We start from the raw sequence: 21,942 nt of genomic DNA, 5'->3' as shown, positions 1-21,942 counted from the left end.
TGACAGAAAACAAGCTATATTGCAGGCACGACATGGGACTAGAAGAGTGTGACTTGCACACATAGACCCAAATAAAGAGTGCTTCTGACCACTTAATAAATGAACTGCCTGGAGCTCAGTCACCAAAGTAAAAATGGATTAGAAAGACTTTGACAAATGCCTGCCAGGATATGAAAGGCATAAAAGCGCACGGGGTAAGAAAAACATGTCCTGCATGTACTTTTTTCAAAACCACATCATTGATGACTTTATGATGATAGTAATTAAAATTCAATGTCTACTTTAAATGGCCATTCCACTGCAACTAATGAAAATACGCCAAATATTTTGTTCATGTAAGGCATTTGTCACTTAGCTAATTAAAACTCTAATTTCACAAAGCTAATTACACATTTGCTATTTGCCTGTCAGCAAACACCCTCCCTCTAAAAGGGAAATATTTCATCATGTTGTAATGTCTTAACAACGCCGAAGCACCAAGCAGGTCCCCCTAAAGCAGAAACTAAGTCTTTGTTAACTTGTTCTTTTTTCGTGCAGTTTGCTGACACGTGCACTTGTAGCTGCCGTTCATTGCGATCTATAATTATGACATCAGAAGGAGACTGGTGAGGAAGGTGGAAAACCTTTGCACAAATATGGGTTCTCTCTCCAGTGTTAGATTTGCATCCCTAATATTAATTTCTGTAGAGTTAAAGGGACATTCAACATATTTTTATTCTGTCAGCAACCCAATGTTTCTGTATATGGCAGGTAGAATTGTTAGCTTGTCAACTTCTTTTCCCTAATTCAAAAGCTGAACATATTGTTGGCATTTATAAGTTTACGCACTGGTGCATTTGGCCATATGTTCATCATTATGGAAATCTGCAAGCTAATGAATGAGGAAATGAGCTCTGGCATGTCTTTGCAGCGTGTTGAATGTTGGTTATTAATGACAGGCAAAAAATCCAAATTCAGCCAACAGTGTAATTATCACGCCATATATTCACACGTATCCTTTAGAAGGGCAAGGAGACTGGAGCCTATAATGGGAAGTTAAAGGTGGAGGTGGACAGGTTTGCCAGTCATTGTGTAAATAATATGGGGGAAATCCTGAAAGCTTTAACAACACATGCCAAGAGGTTTGAAGCTATGAGGAGAAACGCTGAGCAGTAAAGATATAAAATCTTACTGACGATCACTGAAAGCTTCAATTGTTGTCAAGCTGTCAAAGAAAAAAATATCCTGGCGTCACTCAAAGATTTTTCAGCGCATCTGTGTAAGACTGTAGTGACAAGAAAAACAAAAGGTAATGAAAATAAACACGAGGAAAAAACTTCTCATTGTGCATCCTTAAGCAGTGCTGGAATGTCTATCAAAACATGACCTAGCTGTACGCGTAGCTGTAGGCGAGAGGTTGGGAAAATTATGGAACTCCTTTTGTCCCTCCAACAGGTCGTGACACATTCCCAATCTGTGTGCAATGCCTTGCTTCAATATGAGCGTTCAACCAGACATAACAAACGTGTTTCCTGAAATACACCAGTTATCATCTGAAATTATGTTGGAACCATTTATTAATAAATTACAACTGAAAAATTAGTAATTGGCAAAAATGTATAAATTCCAATCTATTGTTTTCCTTTTTCCTTAGCAATAAAAAAAATCACTGTCTCTGTAGACACAATTTAGATCTAATGTCGGATTTGGCCATAATGCACAGCACTACATGTGGCACAAATCAAACACAGCACCAGAGCACAAACACTTCATACCACCAGTCATGTGTCTAGACTTTGCTTTGCTACAGTTACTTCCACATCATAACTTTTTTAATTACACATACTGTTCTTTTTATGCCATAACTGGGATGAAAACTGACCTAAGTCTGCTTTATAAATGAGCTGCCTGTAAAATTAAGTGGGCTGCATATGGGGTTAGGTTATCTGTTCTCCTCCCATGAGTAACCTGCTCCACTGCAGCCGGTATCATCCATTTGTTATAGTGGTGCTATCCACCTTCCATAACCAATGCTGTGTGTTAAATGATGTTATAACATTTTCCTGGTGTTTGAGTTTTTGTATCCTCACAGTTTTACTAACTTGCTCAATCAGCTTTTGTATATATAAAATAGCTTATCTTCACCATGTTCAGCCCACACACAACGCGATCTCTTGCTGACAATCACCCATGCCAAATTAAACAAAAATGAGTGGAGATAAACTAGTATCTCTACCAATTATTATTCCAATTTAAAATCAAAGCTTCAGATAAAAAAATAAATAGCCTTCTTCTGTTTTCTTTAACTTCTAAAAAAGGGAAAGGTGCATCAGGGACGCAGAACTGAAACTACAGTGAGGCAGATTAAATTGACAGAATTACATTTATCCAATAGTAAAATATTGATTTCATAAAACAGGAAAACACGAAAAGTTTGCCTTTATTGGCAAACTGTCGGCAATGACTCGGACCATCTCTGACACCACTGCAGCTGCAATAAGAAACTAAACTATCCTGTAGTGATTTGTAGGTAATTTCAGCCTTCTGACATTGCTCGTTGGGCTTGACATCACTTCCATTCACATCAAATAAAGTGTGTTTTGAATATTGATATTTTGAAAGTATACATAGTGCTTATTCTCAAAGATTTCTGGATGGTTAAAGAGAGACAAAAGCAACACCACGACAAGCTTAGCTACTGTATCATTTCAACACTTATGGAGATAGCATTGAATATCTTAGCCATCATTATAACAATGTGACATTTTAATAATGGCACGTCAAAGAAGACAGATCAATAACTCTCCTTTCGGCTCCCATTGATTGCATAGTCTAAATGTTGGCTTGCAGTCGGTCTCCTGGGCACCGTTCGCTGCCCTGTTTAAAGTGGATGTGGCAGGGGAAAAACTCCTACATTCTTTTGCTTTAAAACTCGGATCGTTCGTAATCGATCCATCCTGTAATAGCCACAAGCACATTGTTGCAGAAGATTCAATGACCACAGAGCTGTAATCTGGACCAGCACATTCACAGCTCAGAGAAACAAATAACCTGAGGCCATCCAAAGGCTGACACGCTGGTAAACTATCTTCACAAGGAACACACCGTTTGTGTACTTGAAATGTGTTTTTTATATATATTTTTACCACAGCAAATCAATCTGTCCCATTTCATGAGGTACTGGAACCCAAAGAAGGTCACATGTTATGAGTTTTTCAAGGAAAGAAAGCACTACAATAAACTTCTGTAGATTAAAGAATTTTGAGAGCTGTGTAAATGAGAATAGAACAATGTAATTAAGGGAAGATGATTCAAATGCTTTTATTTAATTGAAAACTTTAGTAAACAGAATGGTTAAAAAACGATTTTGGGAATTTTGACTTTGAAAGTAGGAATCTTTTGTTTAAAAAATAGCTTATTATCAGTAACAGCATCTAACACTATACATCATTACAATATTGAAAACAACATAGAAACACATTTAAATGAAATGTAATAAAATGATTGTGTTCTTCAAAACTGCACTTTCAAGACGTGAGGAAAATAGATTAAATAAAAAACACTTTTTTAACATTTCTTCAGGCTACAAAGAGCCACAAGTATGTTAAGTTTAGAAAATGCTTAATTTCACCTGTTCTTTCTGTTACGGCTCCTCAAAGTCTTCCTCCACAGTTGTACATTTAAACTAAGTAGTTTGTTTTTATTCAGCGCACACTCTCAGCACTCTACACTCTGCCAGAGCTGTCAAAGTCAGGGAGTATATGGCATAAAGCTGGCATCGTTGGGGGGCTGTGTCAATGTCTTTTGGCCTGCAACCTTTGTAAAATCTTCCAGCCAGAATGGCTTTTAGCTCTAGTTTTGCAGTGCTAACTCAAGTATAAATAAAGGCTAGTTGGACACCAGCCAACTGGTGTCCCTTTTGCTCTCTGTGTCCTTACAGAAATATTGGGTTGTCAAAGGCAGGGCCCCTCTGAATAGAGAAATAGAGAAATGTAACCTTATTATTGTCACTGCAGAAACAAACACACTCCTGGAGCTTAAAAGCAAGATTTTAACAACAAATACTCTGTTTTGATGGAATAAAAATCATTGCTCCTTTAGCTTTGTTTGGCTCTCCAGCTCACATTTTAATTAAGTGATAGAAAGCAGACACTTTGTCTCAATATTTATCTGCGTCCTCGTTATATCCACAAATGTGTTGGCGCTACACAGACATTCCTATTTAGGAATGTGGGACATGAATCAAGGGATTACAGACTGGCCACAAACACCACACGTGCCCTTTGGATAATTAGAGGAGGATTTACGAGTCATTATTCTGTCTTACGGAGCTGTCTGCATACTAAAGGCACAAATCGTGCGAACACTGATGTTAAACTCAGTCTCAAACCTCTTCTCACAAATTCCAAACCAAAAATAGCCTGATACACATTAGTGTAGATAAAAGAATCTACAGTTATCATAATATCAAGGTAGGTTGCTCCTGCAGCCTAGGTGATATATGTTTATTGTAAAAAGATCTGCAGACACAGAAACAGACAAAACACGTGCATAAAAGACGATTCTCGCCTTTATCAGTGTAATCCTACACCATGAGGGTCTAAAATACACAAGGGAAAACACAACTAACAACAAGGTGTTGAACAAAAGCAACTGAGACATGCATGCCAAAGTCTATCCACAACCTTGCTTTGAGCCAAATTAGATGTGGGCAATGGGGGAGGTCCCTCCTATATAAAGAGCACATTTTATGGTACTCACTAAAACCAAATATGACACATCATCTATTATAGTTCAATTGATACAGAACTGAATAAAAAGGTTTGAGCTTTTCTTTGAGCCCGTGCTTACAAAGACAGAAATTCCAGTGAGGTGACACATAATGATGGGAACAGCAAAATACTTTAATTTTGCTGTCAGGAGTTTGTGAAAATAAAGTTGAAAACATGTCCTTTGTGTCAAAGCAATGCTTATGACCTGAAATTATAGAGGCTCTGAACAGAAACAAAAGGAAGGTAGGAAGCGAAAAGGGAGAAACATGGAAAAAGAAAAACAGACAGAAGGAGAGAGCGTGCATACTGCAAAATATGCCAGCTCACATAGTAAATCAACAAGACAGATGCATGCCATATTTAAGAATGAAGTATCAAGCTGCAGATTTCAGCTCTCCATTGCTAATTTAAGTTACTCAATTAGTTCAAGACTGCTATGGAAAATATTAGTAATCAATTAATTATGTGACATTCATTCATTTTTGGAGGCTCTGCTTTCCACACATAACCCAAAATAAAGGTAACCAGATTAGCATCTCCTCGTTTCCACTTGTAATTATAAATTAACACAGTGGAATGCAACATTTTATAATAATATGTGAAATGTTTGTAGTGGACGTACATGTTGAGTCAAAGGAAACCATCAAAACATCCTCATAAGGTGGTAAAGTATTTAAGCATTGCTCATTTTGTTATGTTCAGTGTTTTAATGTGGAATCAATTCTTTCTCACCCCTTACTAATCAATACACAACACTTAATCAAGGCAAATCCAATAAAGACTGTGAGGAGTGTTTAGCTAATTTGTTAAAAATAAGAAAGACTGAAAACATCCCATGCCATGAAGAAGAAAAGAACATTTTTACTGAACTGAACGTGCACATGAACATGTTGACCTCCATTATTCTTCAAGAGAAAAACCTCTCCTAGATCTGCGCCACCTGCTAAGCTGACTAATTTGGGACGAAAGACTTTGGTCACGCAGGTAACCATATGGTCGATTGGCCAAACAGAAGCCATTTCTCCCAAAAAAAGATCATGACAGTCCACTGGGAGATTGCCAAAAAATAGCTTCCAGACTACGAGAAACTAAATCTTTTTCTCAGCGCAATGCTACAGTTTAAAATAAATGGCTGTCACATCATGCTGTGGGAATGTTTTTCTTTGACAGTGTCTGGGACAAGGACAAAAGGAAAAATGGATGCAGGAAAATATCGAGCAATCCTTTGACAAAACCTTTTCTAAAGTACAAAGGATCTCAAAAGTCACAAAGGAAACCGTTGCTTCAGGAAACCTCTGGACCTAAATCCAGATTAGTATCTCTGGAGCAACCTGAACATGGCTGTGGACCAACACCAATGGTAAAAACTTCCAAACTGATATGTAACAGTTTTGACTTTGTCTTTTTGTACACTGGACGAGCTCTTCAGTTTGATTTATCTGACTGCTTTGTTTCGCTTAATGTGCCTTATAATCCCGTGCACCTTATGGTCCGAAAAATACGTACTGCACACTGCAGTTTAATGTTGCAAAGGACCTCTTTTTAACTTCAGTGGATATTATATATGGTTATGCTCAGGATATGTCAGCCCATTTCTACTGGAAATGCCTGTTGGTTAAACTTTCAGCAAGGAATTTGCATTTGCACTGTTCCATTTTTATAAAGCTTTAATGTACATAAAAAACAGCTTCTTATTTAAGTGAAAATAAATGGAAGGTTGTCTTTTTGCGCTAGTAATGTTGTGGAGTTGTATTTTGTCTCGCATCATTTATATTGTCAGTTATATCGTTATCGCAAATTTTCAAATATATATCGTGATAAATATTTTTGGCCATATCGCCCTGCTCTAGTTGTTAACATGTTTAATGTTATGTATTTTCTTCTATTTGATCTCAAAAAGCTCCTAAAACAGTCAGTGATCACTGTTGACTACCCTCGGCTTTTATTACCACTAATCATTTATTTAAGCTCAGTTTTTAAAACCTTAGGATGTAGCTACAGCCCAGCCCATGCAGCAGTATATGAATGACTAACCTCGTATTGTGGATGGATTATCTCAGTTGTTCTCCTGGCTGAAGTTTGGTCCTTTTACAGCATCCTGCCATGCGATTACATTTGTTTCTGACCACCGAGAACACTCACGTTAACTTTTATCGAGTGGAAAAAAAGTTAGCTTGTTTATATTATGCTAACATAGCTGTGTCGCTAGCGGTCACGTAGCACATCATTATATACCAGCTAGCCCAACTTCAGTAACCCTACAAACGTCACTGCTGTTTAGTTTTCTGTCTTCATTTATGCTGGAAGTGATAACAGAGCTGTACGTTTTAATTTGTTTCCAAAACCCCGCAGTCAGGACATGCTATATTGTATTTAGATAGAAGCTAGCGAGCTAACTCCCTGCTAACTTCTAACTCTGTTAAATGTCATAAATTCCGTTTTCATGGATGCCTGGATGTTAAACTCAATTGTTACACCTGGTAGAGCAGAACGCTGATCATTTTATTAAAGATGAAAGACTTTAGACAGTTTTTCAACTCTCAGTAATGCCACAGTGATCGTTTGATATATGGACCTGCAGCGGAGTTTAGACCCAGACACGGCTAGTGACGTCAGACTGAACAACCGGATAGACCGGTTGGGCACAGGGTTTGCCCAACTGGTCTATATGAGTTTTATGGATTTAGAGAATTCATATGACTGTATAACTTCATGCTGTCCTGTAAGGAGTTCTTCAAGATTATTATGGATTATTGTTACAGACTATTCTGGTTTTTGGCTTTATTGGCTTTTTTTTTCTTGGCTATGTCTTAACCAGCTTGAACATGGTCGGTCTTGCAATCAACAGCTAGAATAAAAATTAGCACCTCCAAATCTACAGTGATGGTGGTCATCTTGGAAAGGATGAATTGTCCAATAGGGCTGGAGATAAGGTGCGGTCTCAGAGGAGTTCCAGTAGCTTGGGGTCTTGTTTGCAAGTGGGGGAAGAGTAGAGGGGGAGACTGACAGGAATGTCCAACCATAGGGGTAAAAAAATAAAATAAAATAGATGGACTGTTAAAATTTGAAAGAAAAAAAAGGGGGGGGGGGGATTTCTAGTCAAACCATTTCCAAACTGTTAACAAAAATGATAAAGAAAAATATCCACATAAGAGTGGATGAACAAGACTGCAGTCTCTAGAAAAGAATATTAAGAATAAAAGAATATAATTACTTAACAAATAAATTGAATATATGGCTTCTGATTATTTTGTATGATAACAAATATGACTTCTGAATATTGGAGAAAAACAACTACTAAAGTAAAAAGTCCAAATATTTTAGACTTCATAAAAATGATTTAATCATTTAATTACACTATAATGTCTACAATGGAAAAATATAGTGGTAACTAAAGGAAAAGATATTTTTCCCCCACATACAATAGTCTAAACTATGCTCCACAGGAATGGCCTGCAGAGACGAGATTGCACAGGCTGAACAGACTAATCACTAATTAATTACGAGTGCAGTGAAACTGCGTTAGAAACATGTAATCCAAAACTCATTGAAAACTAGCTGAGGGTAAGGCAAATTGTCTTCCTCCTCAATACCCACACTGCAATCCCTCACCAGAGATTATTGAACAAAACAAAACTGGGGAGACAAATGAATATTCATGATATGACATTTGCAAGGAGCTCATCGTGGAGGCAGTCAGTGGCTCTGCATTTAAATGGGCACAATTCAAACATCACTGCAAATAGTGAAACTCTGTAGTAAGCCTCCAGGGAGTCTAGATGTGTTTGAACCTGAATTGTAGAAATAAAGTGCCAATTATCCCTCTAATTACGAATAAAAAAGCTAGCTGCCTGTTGTGCTGGCTCCCATGTTTACGGCATATCTTTAAATCTGCAATTTAAAGGCTCTAATGAGTTCAATTAATTGAGAATGAGAGGAGTGATTTGGGAGTCACAGCCTGCTGGTTGGAGTTGTAAGCCCACGGGGATGCATGTTAACCAAATGTAGGGATACAGTTCAAATATATCCTTACTTAAAATAATAAGATCATTTAAAAACACAACTAACAACAAGGTGTTGAACAAAAGCAACTGAGACATGCATGCCAAAGTCTATCCACAACCTTGCTTTGAGCCAAATTAGATGTGGGCAATGGGGGAGGTCCCTCCTATATAAAGAGCACATTTTATGGTACTCACTAAAACCAAATATGACACATCATCTATTATAGTTCAATTGATACAGAACTGAATAAAAAGGTTTGAGCTTTTCTTTGAGCCCGTGCTTACAAAGACAGAAATTCCAGTGAGGTGACACATAATGATGGGAACAGCAAAATACTTTAATTTTGCTGTCAGGAGTTTGTGAAAATAAAGTTGAAAACATGTCCTTTGTGTCAAAGCAATGCTTATGACCTGAAATTATAGAGGCTCTGAACAGAAACAAAAGGAAGGTAGGAAGCGAAAAGGGAGAAACATGGAAAAAGAAAAACAGACAGAAGGAGAGAGCGTGCATACTGCAAAATATGCCAGCTCACATAGTAAATCAACAAGACAGATGCATGCCATATTTAAGAATGAAGTATCAAGCTGCAGATTTCAGCTCTCCATTGCTAATTTAAGTTACTCAATTAGTTCAAGACTGCTATGGAAAATATTAGTAATCAATTAATTATGTGACATTCATTCATTTTTGGAGGCTCTGCTTTCCACACATAACCCAAAATAAAGGTAACCAGATTAGCATCTCCTCGTTTCCACTTGTAATTATAAATTAACACAGTGGAATGCAACATTTTATAATAATATGTGAAATGTTTGTAGTGGACGTACATGTTGAGTCAAAGGAAACCATCAAAACATCCTCATAAGGTGGTAAAGTATTTACCACCTTATGTATTATTTAAAAACACATGCATACTGTATATTTATATTTGTATCAAAATATTCTCTACAAAGAAACTACAATCTCTCATTTTAACCACATAGGGGTCATATGATTGTTGGGTTTTTCTCTGTATGTATCATTGTCGGGTGTACCTTACAGTATAAAGTGCCTTGAGGTGACAGTTGTTGTGATTTGGCGCTTTATAAATAAAATTGAATTGAATTGAATTCCAGGTCTGAGGCAACACTAGTGAGAAACGGTTTTAAACTTGCCCTCTAACACCAGCAGTGGTGACTCCTGTGGTTTGAAAAAGAAAAAGAGTCTGAGAGAAGTCTATGGAAAAGTGACCATACTACTCATATAGTTACTTGATCTTAAAAACAAAAATATGTTCATTTCCTATAACATTTAGTAACATCTCGTATAATCCCGCTTCTTGTCCTAGAAGAGCTGGGATAGGCTTCTGCCTCCCTGCAACCTTAAACTGGACAAGATGAATGGGTACACGATATAGCATGGGATGCTTTAGGGTGGACATAACTTACGACTGGTAAGCGCTAGAATATCAACACCGTATGAGTGTGTAGTGCGAGTGTCGTTTGTTTCTCAATCACATCCAGCCCTCACTCTTTGTGCACGTTTAAAAACACCACGACCCCAAGGACCGAATGGGTCAGCTCAAAGTTTCGGTTTTACACAGTAATGGTATCCCAGTGTCAATTTTTGTTATGTTTTGTCTTTTGTGGTAATTAGCAAATCTTAGCACGCTAAACTAAGAAGGTGAACTGGGTAAACATCGGGATGTTAGCATTATCATGCATGCATTTAGCTTAAAGCACCAGTGTGGCACTGATTTCTTATGGCTCAGTCAAATGAAAGTGAAAACAGGACAGCAACCTTATGACTAGTTGCAGCGATCAACTGGTTGCCACAGGTTGAGGGTGCTACGTGCTTAACCCTTGTTGATACAGTGGTCTCCAACTACTGTTTCCCTTAGTATGACTGTAGCATCAGCTATCCGCCCGTTTCAGTTCGTCTGGCACATTTGCACTTAAAGAAATGTTGCAGTTCCTATTAATCTTTCTTAATAACTTTGAGATTCTTAGATTAAACACTTTGGACTCAGGAGGAATATTTGATTTATTACAAGCATTTGGAGAGTTGAAGTTCTGAATGGTGTCAAGATCAGTAAGTTACATTTAGTGCTGGGAAACTGGATGGAGATTTTAATTAGCCTGGTATCCAGGGTTAGTTGAAAGAGAAATCTGTATACATGGCAAGTGTCTGAAGGATACATCAACTCAGTAAAATTCCAAATAGATTACCCTTGACATTTGTCTGTCAAAAGCCTAAGGATGCTAAGCACCTTTTGACAACTATCTGACAGCCAGGCAGAAAAAAACACATTTAGCCCCATTCCTTCACTTTCCCTTGTTACTATTACTGAACTCAGACCAAACACTAATGGTTTCCAGAAAAAACAAAGTAAACACGGGCAGAGAGTCAACAATGTGATCTTCAGAATAAGCTGATATGTTAATGCACAAATCAACGGTTAAATACATTTGTGTTTGAACCTGATGTAAATCTCTCAGCAGAGCATCATTCAGCCCGATGGCTGGACAGCAAAATAAGTGACTAAAAGTGGAAGTTTGGGTTTGAGCTTTGAACAAGTTTTTTCAACTGTTCCTTTTCCAGGATGGAATGATTTTGAAAACAAAAAAGTATTTTCTCTAATGTTAAGAGGAAGTTCTGCTTGTAGCGTCAAAATTATGCATAAAGGCTCAAACACATATGCATGCATCCCCACTAATTTACTAGCCATCAACAAGCTTCTGGCCAAATTCTGGCCAATTTTAACCACTCATCTTGGCCAGAATTAGTAACCTGGTTTGCATGGACCCAGCACATATTGACAATGATAACTTTTTTAAATAACTTACACTGAATATAAGAAGATTCACTTTTCTATAACCTAAAAACTGAACTTTCACAGAGATGCAAGATTTCATTTGGAAGATGAAATCATTGTCATACAGTATTTATTTTATTTTTTTTATAGTTTATGATAATCCAAAAGAGTGAAGTTCTACTTTAAGAATTAGTATTATGCCCTCAGGGTATCCAGCCAATATCTGTTGTTTTTTTTAATGAGAAAAAGTCAAGTTCATGAATCTAGACTTCAATCAAATACAGCTAATTATCTTCTAGTAAGTTCATTAATAGTAAAATGACATGCCTGAGGGAAAACGACACCCATGAAAGGCAGCCAAACTGATTTAACAGTGGAACAAATCTGGTATGTGCACATATTACAACCTTAATCCAAGTCACTGGAAAAGCAGAGCAGGAAACAAAAAGAAATTAATCCACCCACATAATAAAATAAATGACACTTGTAATTTGGATATTCCATCTCACATCTTACAGGCAAGTCTTCCAGCTCACAAACACATATGTTAAACATCTGAATTTTACCTGGAAGCTAAACATGACAGATGTTTAAAAGCTCAGTGTGGAGAAAACAAGCAAAGCACTGAAAATTGTGCAAGGGTCACAACTTCTGATGAAGCTAATATTTCCAGTGGGATTTAAATTAAAAAGAAGACGGTGATGCAGGAAGATGTCAGTTATGGGAATAGGAAGTTCCAGCTCAGCTGCAAACACCATTTTAAATCGTTTAATGTGTTTAATGTTGCCTCGGAATATTGTGAAACTACTTAACACTGCATGGATATTATAATACTGAAAAGCCATTACAGATCGACCCTGACAACACCGCATCAGCAGCCCCGCGGGCTGGAAAGTATCACAAGTTCACCACATTAACAAAACTGTTTTTTCCCCCAGTATATCTAAACTAATGGGCAGATTTAGAAGCAAATCAAAACTTTTACATCAAAAAATGAATCAAGTGGCGTATTCGTGACAGAGGCCATTGGTAATCATGAACCTACAGAGAATTAATACAAAGCCTGCAGCTTTCCTTGGAGCTTTAATGACTACTTAGCATTTTTAGCTCACCGATTTGGTTTAACAACCTCAGGTTTACTGTTTTGCTTCAGTCTCTGTGCTCTTTCTGATGCAGCAGCAAAGAGCAACTAGTCAACAATGAGCAACTAGGTGATAACGGAGTATTTATATTAAAAAAAACAATTTTAGATTAAAACCTGGGGTAAAATAAGAGAACCCAGCAGGAAAAAGTGCTACTGTACCACAATGACTGGATTTTTCTTCTTACTTTTTAAAATGTATTTTAGCTATTGCATACACAGCCCTTCAATGGAGAAAGGTCATGAGGCACGTTGTGAGGTTATTGTGTTCTAGTGCAGCACTCAGTTGTTCAAAATATCTGAAACAGCACCTTTAGGTACACACAAGCCAAGTTATTAATGTACAAAACAAAATATTCTACATGATCTGCATCCAGTTAAATTACCCACATAACCAAGTTCCTAATTCCAGTAAAAGCAAATCTCTTCCTCATTTTTTTCTATTAATCTATGCGTACTTTTCAAGAAATATACACAGTCAGCTGCGGAGTTTGTGGAATCTCAATCACATCTCTCTTGCAGTAGAAGCAGGGAGCCGGAGACAAATGGAGCCAGCTTTCATTCAAGCAGTTCAACTTCTGCCATGCTGTTGTAACCTATGACAAAAAACAAAGGAACTCGTCTCATCTGCGTGTACCAAAACAACCCCGAAGGATCTAATAGCGCCATGTCTCAAGCATGACAACTTTGCAGTTCTTCACCAGCTCTCCCCTTTAATGCCTCGTTGTCTTGTTCACCCCCTCGTTCCTGCCTTGTTTTCTACTGATAACCCTTGTCTCCCCTCATGCTGTCTCACCCCTATCTCAATCTCCCACTGTCACCCACTCCATCATTCTACCATGCTTTATTTGCACCTCCTCTCCTCCATCTATTAAGTGAAGTGCTGGAGACAAGCCACTGGCTGTTCTAACACAATGGCCCCTCTATTCACATTGCTGTTTATCTGTTTGCAGACAAACCCTGACTAAACGTAGTGAATCAGCACCTCCATACAAGCAGGACAACTTTGTTGTTCTACATATTATGCACACCTGGGAGCCTGTGTGTACAATTTTTAATCAATGAATGCAAATAGGTCCGTATATAAAGCAAAACAGTTTATGGAGATGTGCTAGCATGATTATTATTTGACAATTGTTTATTTTTTAGCAGTCGGACGCTTGGAGGTTTTTCCATGTATACTGTAAGACCTAAATTGTACCCGACCTTGGAAATGGATAAAAATAGAAAAAATGGATGAAGGCAAACTCTCATTTATTAATTTCAAATCCATTGCTCTAGAGTACAGAGCAGAAATAACCCCATTTCAAAATTTCATGTTTCAAAAGCTTGTGGGTGTTATATATTAGTTTTGCACACATGGAAATATTTATGCACACGTAAGGGGAAAACACTGAAATTTTCCCTGTAGTACTATACATGTGTACATGTGTGGAGCCATTTGTGTGCACAAAAGGAATAGATAGATGGGGAGGCTCATGCGCTGGAGTTCTGTACAAATTGTGTGCCTTTCGTCTCTGCTCCTCTTTAATTACACAGTACAGAATCACAGGGGTTACCTGCATGCAAGCATAATTCTGCAGGAGCAGACATCAAGAGCACCGTTTATCATGCAGAGTGCTGACAAAAGTGGAACAGCTGAAATTTAGTATCTCTACATGATTTTCACTCTTGGTATAGACACCCCGCCTACATCACATAGAGTACTTCAGTTCAGCTATCAGTGGAGTTTTAGGGAAGTGCATTCTAGATGTCACTGAGGTTTAGGCTAGAAATAGATGCTAAAGTTTCACTGTGGAACCACATTAATGAGCTAAAAATCAGTGAGACCCAATATAACCAGTGCAGTGCAGTCAAAAGTAAAAGGATAATGACATGAGCTCAGTTTTTTTTGGCTCTAATTCAGCACAACAGACCAACAATGAAACGTTGACTATGCAGTTAAAGTGCTTCGATAGTCTTCTAATGACGTTTCGTGTGGGTTCAAAAAGGTTTCCTGCTTTTTGTGCCTGCACTTCTGAGTATTGGGACTGTTCCTGCTGCTCTATTCGTTTTGTTGTTTTTTGCTTTCCCACGCTGCCAAACTCTCCTCACTCTCAGCTTTGTCATTACTCCTCTGATGCAATCATCTTCTTGGCCGTCTTCACCGAGTCAATTGGTCTCATATCCCCTCTTTAAAACTCAACGCTAATTATGTCAGTTTGCCTTCCAAGTCCATCTTTCCTCTTCTGCATCTCCACCTAATCCAGGATGTTCTGAAAACATTGTCCAAAGTTACAATCAGCCATCTGCTAACTCTGCTCCATCCCCAGACATTTTGGCAACTTTGAGACTTCGTTCTGTTTTTTACTTTACTGGAGTCAAACTGCCAAAAATGAGTTCAGTGTGGAACTTCTTTTTATACAATCCCCCAATTTTAGGACAATGGAGCTGAACAAACATACAGACAAGATATCCAAGTTTCCAGGATGACTTTAGTGATGGTGAGATCCCTATACTGTTTTTTTGGTTAATCTGTGCCATGAAAAGAAATTTTGTAAAGATTTATTTAACATACAATGAACTCTTCTAATTTAGGAGATGCCTTGACTTTCCTATACCTCAACCTTGTTTTCTTTAAATAAATATCTCAACACATTTTGAATTATTTGTCATGAAACTTCTAAAATCATTTCTGACTTTGTATCCAGAACCAGTCATCAAAATTTCTTAACAAACATGAGAAAAACTGTATTTACATTTTTTGCCCATGTGAAGAACATGACAGACTATCTGTGCACTTCAGTCTTAAATCAGTCATCAAACTTGATGCAAACACCCAAGTAAATGAAGTCCCATACAATGAGAGCGCCGAATACAAAAAGCTGACCCGCTAACAGAAGCCGGATATTTCCTAAGTCTGGTCTAACCTCCCCTCCCCACTACTCTTCCAACCTTATCTTGATACTACCAAACAGCAACAGATCAATGGACGACACTCGGGTCTACACCTAGATGAAAGCAAAGGTAGTGTGGTGTCTAAATGTGGTAACTAAGCATCAATCATGTAAATTGCATTAAGGAGGGCAAACATCTTCTTGGATTCTAAAACAACAGATAGCCTGCATCAGGAACTCAGTGATCTTAAATCAGGTTTTTAGTAGCAAGGATCCATTGGTTTTAATGCTTGTTGTTTTAATGGCAAGAGCCTCAAACCAACTAAGCCAAGTAAGTAAGTGTCAATAAACAATAATTAGCATCATGACTTTACTTCAATTTTACAATATTTAAAGTACGTAATGAGGAGTTGAGAGACTTTTAAAGTTACATATTCATAATTAAGTATTTATTTCGCTGGCATAATGAGAGAAATAAATGAAAAAGAAAAAAAAAACATACTACAGTTATTAAAATCTGCTACTGCCCAGCTGCCAGAATTGTGAATATATGTACAGGTCCAGATTGGGTGCTTTTTTATTTTGCTCATTTTTAACCTTTATGTTTCTATAAATCCTACACTGCACATTTGTATACAGCTTCAAATGAAAACAATTTGAAAGTAAAGACCAAATATTAAAACACATTTTTTAAATTTTTTTATCTCAAAATTATGACAGATAATAGAAATATGTCAATGTGCTAACAGGCCCTTATTTGGGCAACACATCAATTTAGATGAGTGTCATACTGACTGCCTGGAATATTCACAGAAACAGAAAATAACAATGAGCAAATCAAAACACCGTTTGTTATCAAAGTTTCTGTTGAATCAGTAAAAGTAGGAATAAATACATTGGGAAAATACGCTTCAAAGTAGCGCATGTTAAAAGATGGATCACAGAGCAAAGGCTTCAGGACGCAAAATAAACAAAATCACTCAACAGCTCGTTTATCTGTTTATTTAGCGTGTTTGCTCATTCTCTGCGGGGTTTTTGTTGTATTGTATGGTAATGTATCATTTTGTAAACCTGTTTGGTTTGGATATGGATAAAATCAATTTACTATTCAAGTTGCTTGGAGTGAAAAAAAAAGCTTAATATCACGGTAATGAAGTGGAAATTTGACCTACACAAAACAAAAGCTGAAAAGAGGTAGAGATCTTAAATTAAGGTGTTTTTTTAATGAAATATTCTTTCTGGTTTCCTTTTCTCATTTTCTTTGTTGGAGGAAATAGGCACTGAATGAACTCCTGCTTGTAACAATTTCCCAAATAAGCAAAAATGAAAGGAAGAAAGAAACGAGTGCGCTACACAATATTAAAGAAAATTGAAATATTTAAACAATCACATGCATGAAGCATGTGCCTTCATCTACCTTCCCCAATTTCTTGTGTCAATAACACTGAAGCGGCAACGTGACCGTATGGCAGCAAGTGCCCTCACCTCACAGAGAGGGGGTCCCACCAAAGCCAGACTGTGGAGTTTACATGTTCTCCCTGTGTCTGTGGGGGTGGTCTCTCCAGGCTCCAGCTTTCTCCCACAGTCTATAAACATGCACGTCTATTCCAAAAATGGCCAAAGATGGGAATGTGAGTGTGAATGGTTGTCTATCTCTCTATGGATGGACGGATTCAAATGTATTGGATTGAGATGGATGGATGGATGGAATAACACTTATATGTTGGGAGTGATGCATGTGCATCATTTAGCGTTGCTAACAACAAAGACATCTCACTAAAAAGAGAAACAATGCAGGTGAGGAAAAGAGGCAAAGAAACAGATTTTTTCCCTCTCTCTGTTGCTCCAATGCCACCTGGGGCAGCAATCAACAAACCTCCCCCATTGTCTATCACAAACTACTCTCACAGCAAGAAGTATCCACTAAGACAAGTGGGACGCTGTACAAGTTGTCTTTGAACCTTTTTAGGTGTTTTTATTGTTTTTGACTCTTGTTCTACCACAGACCTATTTCACACTTTCACCCTACAACATCAGCAGGATAGCACATGTAGATTAAAAATCATTAGGGGACCCTCAAGGGGAACCGCATCCACCTGCAGATTAACATAAAATGTGTTAGCATTAGGTGCAGCTATAAATCACCAACAGCCACAGTAGTACCGAAATGTATAATGCAAATATTTATTCATGTTCCTCGCTCCATATATAGTAACATTTGTGTTTTTTGAAGTCAACCCAGAAATAAGGTGGGAGAAAGAGGCTGTGGAGTGTTGCAGAGGCATACGGGCTTACAAAACATGAGGGAAGTAAAAATAGTGAAAGGAGGACAAAGAGAGATGAAGACATCAAATAAATACAAGAAAATAAAACTAAAACAAACCAAAGGGGCAATGATAAAAGTGCAAGGGCAGGAGGGCAAAAATAAAATGGAGCCAGCAAAGAGCACAGCCTCGAGGCAAGATTAGAGTTTACCTTCAGTAGGGTTGATCGCTCCTGGTAAGCTTTCCCATGGGAGGGTCCAGGAAGGGCAAGGATGAGGAGTGAAGACTGCCTCGATGCCATTTTCCTTAGGGAAGAACACACACATGCAAACACACACACACACACACAAATATACAAATACAAGTTACTATAGAAACCTACAGCCTTTGTTGTAATCGAGTGACTTATTTTGTACAAGCCCTCTGCTACCTTGCACACAATACAACTCTTATTAAATTTTCAAGACAGAACATTGCTTCACCAGTACAGAACATACTCCAGCACATCTAGTACAATTAACTACAATAGCGAGAGAACCAGAGAAACCATGGTAAACTTTTTTTTTAGTTCTCTCCATGATGACAGCAGGGCTAACTATGTATTTAACTAGCTTTGCTAAAGTTTGTCTAGATAGATGCAATATTTGTTGCTAGAAGGCAGCGCTATTTAGAAGCTCCTGATGAGGCTGTGTTCTCAGTTCTCCTTTCCTGCCGTGTTTCTCACCACAGCGTCTGGGGTAGCAACAGCTCATTTGCTACAGACTCTGAAATTGACTGAAACCGCAGGTATACAGGCATGGTAGAATGAGCGATCTGAATGGCGTTTTAAAATGAAACGTGAAAGGCACATTCTCAATCATGCAATAGCCTCTATTGGTAAAGCCTTAATTTTTCAGCAAGACAATGATCCCGAACTCACTGTCAATGCAGTAAAAGCACATGTGGATACAAAAAAATGAAAAATGAAACTCTATCAATCATGGATTGGCTTCCTCAGAGCTGTGTTAGATCATTTTGACAGAGAAAAGAACAAAAGGCAGCCAAGATCCAAAGAAATTTGGGTCATATTAAATAAAAAATTTTATGCAACCAGGACAGCGTAGATGGAAACACTCATGCAGAGGTTTCAGCGAATTCAGAAATCAGTGGACGACATCACGGTAGCTATGTCCATCTTTTGTACTGTCTGTATTTACATAGACGTTTGCACTTGTTTCAGTAAATCCCTGGAGCTGTTTCCCATATAAAGAGGAAAAAAGCTCATCTTACTATAATATGACACCCTTTTAATAGAAGGTCTAACATGGAACATTAAATATGTGCAACATAGGGCTGCACGATTTTGCATAAAATGAGAATCACGATTTTTTGGCTTAGAATTGAGATCACGATTCTCTCACGATTTTCTTTTCCAGTATAAATATTTATTGCACTTATTAACTGCACATCAACTTCGTAACAGTTGAGACTGAACATAAAAACAATAAATAAACATAAAAACAACAAATGTCTCACATTTTGTCGTTGCCGCAAAATGTTGTACTGCTTGTAATTCAGTCTCCACCGTTGCTCGACACTGCGTGTATAGAGCAGGTAGTGCAACAATAGAAAATAGTTGCGGGACAGCACTGTGTAGCGTTTGTCTAGGGTGTTGATCATTTTCCTAAATCCCTCGTTTTGCACAGTGTTGATGGGAGCCATATCTTTGGTCAGGTGATAAGTGATAGCCTCCGTAATTTCTTTGTGCCTGCGGGAGTTCGACGTGTATAGGGAAGCGCTGTATAAGGTTCCCGTTATTGATGTTTGGGTGGTTGACCGGGACGGATTTTCTCCTGTCACTTTCTCGTCATCCCTGACGTGCTCTCCGTTGTTTTTTCCCTGCTAATTTTAGCATCACACGGTACAGCTTCTGTATCACGTGGTATAAGGCTCCGCCCTTGTCATTTGTTGAGCAGGAAGAGTGAGCGCTTGTTTTCATGCAGATTACGTCCCGGATCAAAATGCGGTACAATCGTCGTCTCTTTTTCTTTTTTTTTTCTTTTAAATCGTTGTCACTTGGAAATGAGATCGCACATAAGTATGAATCGAGATCGCGATTTTCTAACGATTAATCGTGCAGCCCTAGTGCAACACTATGGTCACCGTCTGTTACATTTAAATGTGTTTCATGAATAAAGACTTGACTATCATGTACAATGACATCAGAAAAATACATACACTGTGAGGTGCATCACTATGATGCAATAAAAGCACTGCAATTAAGACTATATTACTAAAAACCCTTAGTTCTGTTGACACTAACTGATCTGTGTGTTATACACTGGGGTTGAACAATGTCTCGCTGCCATATTAAAATATTCTAATATTTTGTTTTATTCATCTTTATATAAACACATACTACTATATAATACAAACCAATCAAAGTCTACAACACTGCAAACCTCAAGCTCAAAAAGTCTGTGCCAAAACCAATTATATTCACTCTCCACAGTAACACAAACTTGTAGTGCAAATGCTGATAAGGTCATTTTTGGTCGCTGGGTAAATATGTTTGAGGTACCTCAAAGTACACTAAGGAAACATGCACCTTAAAGCTTTAATCATTTTGAATATGAAAAGGTGATTCTGTTTAAAGCTCCATTTCTTCTATTAAATCATATTCTTAAGTTTGATAGTTCACCTGCAACAAGGATGTCTGGTCAAACTTTAAACCCAAATGACAAATAATAGGTAATAATACAAGACTGCGTTATTATCCTGCCACAATGCTCGTTGATTTCAGTGAGGAGTTTTTCATGGGAACACACACAGACTGTCTTCAATCGCTGTTTCTGGAACAACAGCTCCCCTATGAACCCAATTCATCAGACATAAAATCAAAGACTTAACTTCCTTCCTGCAAACCCAGTAATTCTCCTTTTAAAAAAAACAACTCTATTTTTGATATCCAAGTTGTGTTAGCTTTTGTTAGGCAGTGATAATACCGGGTCTTAATTTCTGGTGTCGGGATGCCTGCTTGTTTACCATAGATACAGATCACAGGCTGGGGCTCCACAGATCACTGCATGGGGAGCTTGAACAGTATGCATGAGTGTGTGTTAACTGGAGTGATAAAGGGGCAGAGTTTATGAGCCATTTGTAATGTGAATGGTGTTGCGAGATGAGCCCACTGCCTCTGGTTAGCCGCCGTGAAGGATCGACTGTCACCATGTGAGACGGCAGACTGTGTGTTTATACCTTGGTGGGACACACACAGAGGACATATATGCGCACACAGACGCAAACAGACAGGCACATTACCCAGCGCAACAGCTGCACTGCAGACATGATGATGGCGACATGTAGCCATCCTTGTAATCCCTCTAGGCAGAGAATGGTGGCCATTGTGTGTTTGTCTGTGTGTGTTCACGCATTCCTCTCGGTTTTAATGTCGGATTTTAACCTGCCAGCAAAACTGTCATTTACACACATGTGGGCCTGACTAAATTTCATCCGGCAACACAGCACATCTAAAAGACACATCCCATCCTGACCACCCAGCTCACTCACCCTCATCAGAATTTTCCAAACCTCTTGTTTTTTTTTCTCCTCGCCTCGCTCACATTGTTATAGAAATGTAGCCAGCAGGAAATCACAGAAATATCTTTCCTAAGAGAGCAGAGCAAAAAAAGCCAAGTAAACAGTCTGAGGGCTCAGTGGCGAGAGGTTAGTCAGGGTTGAGGAGACAGTCTCCTTTAAAACAGCTGGACCTGCTTATCTCCTGCTGTTGCAGAGGTAATATATGGAGCAAAGAAATCTATAAATGTGTGCGAATGAGCAAGTCTCTCGACAATCCTTCCTAAGGGACCTGCATTGGGTCGTGTATCTTGCCTGTGCACATGTAGATTTTTAGCCATAACTATAAACTAAGTAAAGCTATAACATTTTTGTTTTGGACCAGATTCACTGTTTTTATTGCACCTGAAATGAAGATAAGCTGAATGTGCACTGTCTGCACTCCTGCAAGTGGTAACAGGATCCACTGAGAATACTGAAATGTGCATTTAAAAAAAGCACCCCAGGCAAATACAGTGTTTTTTCTCATAAACAGATTGTTAGTCTTAAAAAAAAA

At 38.1% G+C, this 21,942-nt stretch overlaps 1 protein-coding gene across 2 annotated transcripts in view; it reads right to left on the bottom strand.

Moving 5' to 3' along the window:
* Positions 1–21,942, bottom strand: part of gstcd (glutathione S-transferase, C-terminal domain containing) — a 55,609-nt gene that overhangs the window by 28,595 nt on the left and 5,072 nt on the right. For both annotated transcript variants that reach the window (XM_005726845.1, XM_013909287.1), the window contains one exon: positions 18,043–18,136. In XM_005726845.1, coding sequence (XP_005726902.1) covers positions 18,043–18,136 — 94 coding nt within the window. The remainder of the gene's footprint in view (positions 1–18,042; positions 18,137–21,942) is intronic.

Source organism: Pundamilia nyererei, unplaced genomic scaffold, assembly GCF_000239375.1.
Source record: "Pundamilia nyererei isolate P.nyererei 1_Seehausen unplaced genomic scaffold, PunNye1.0 scaffold00022, whole genome shotgun sequence".
In the NCBI taxonomy this organism is placed as follows: domain Eukaryota; kingdom Metazoa; phylum Chordata; class Actinopteri; order Cichliformes; family Cichlidae; genus Pundamilia; species Pundamilia nyererei.
The sequence above is the reverse complement of the archived record's forward strand: the minus strand, read 5'-3'. Positions and strand labels throughout refer to the sequence as shown.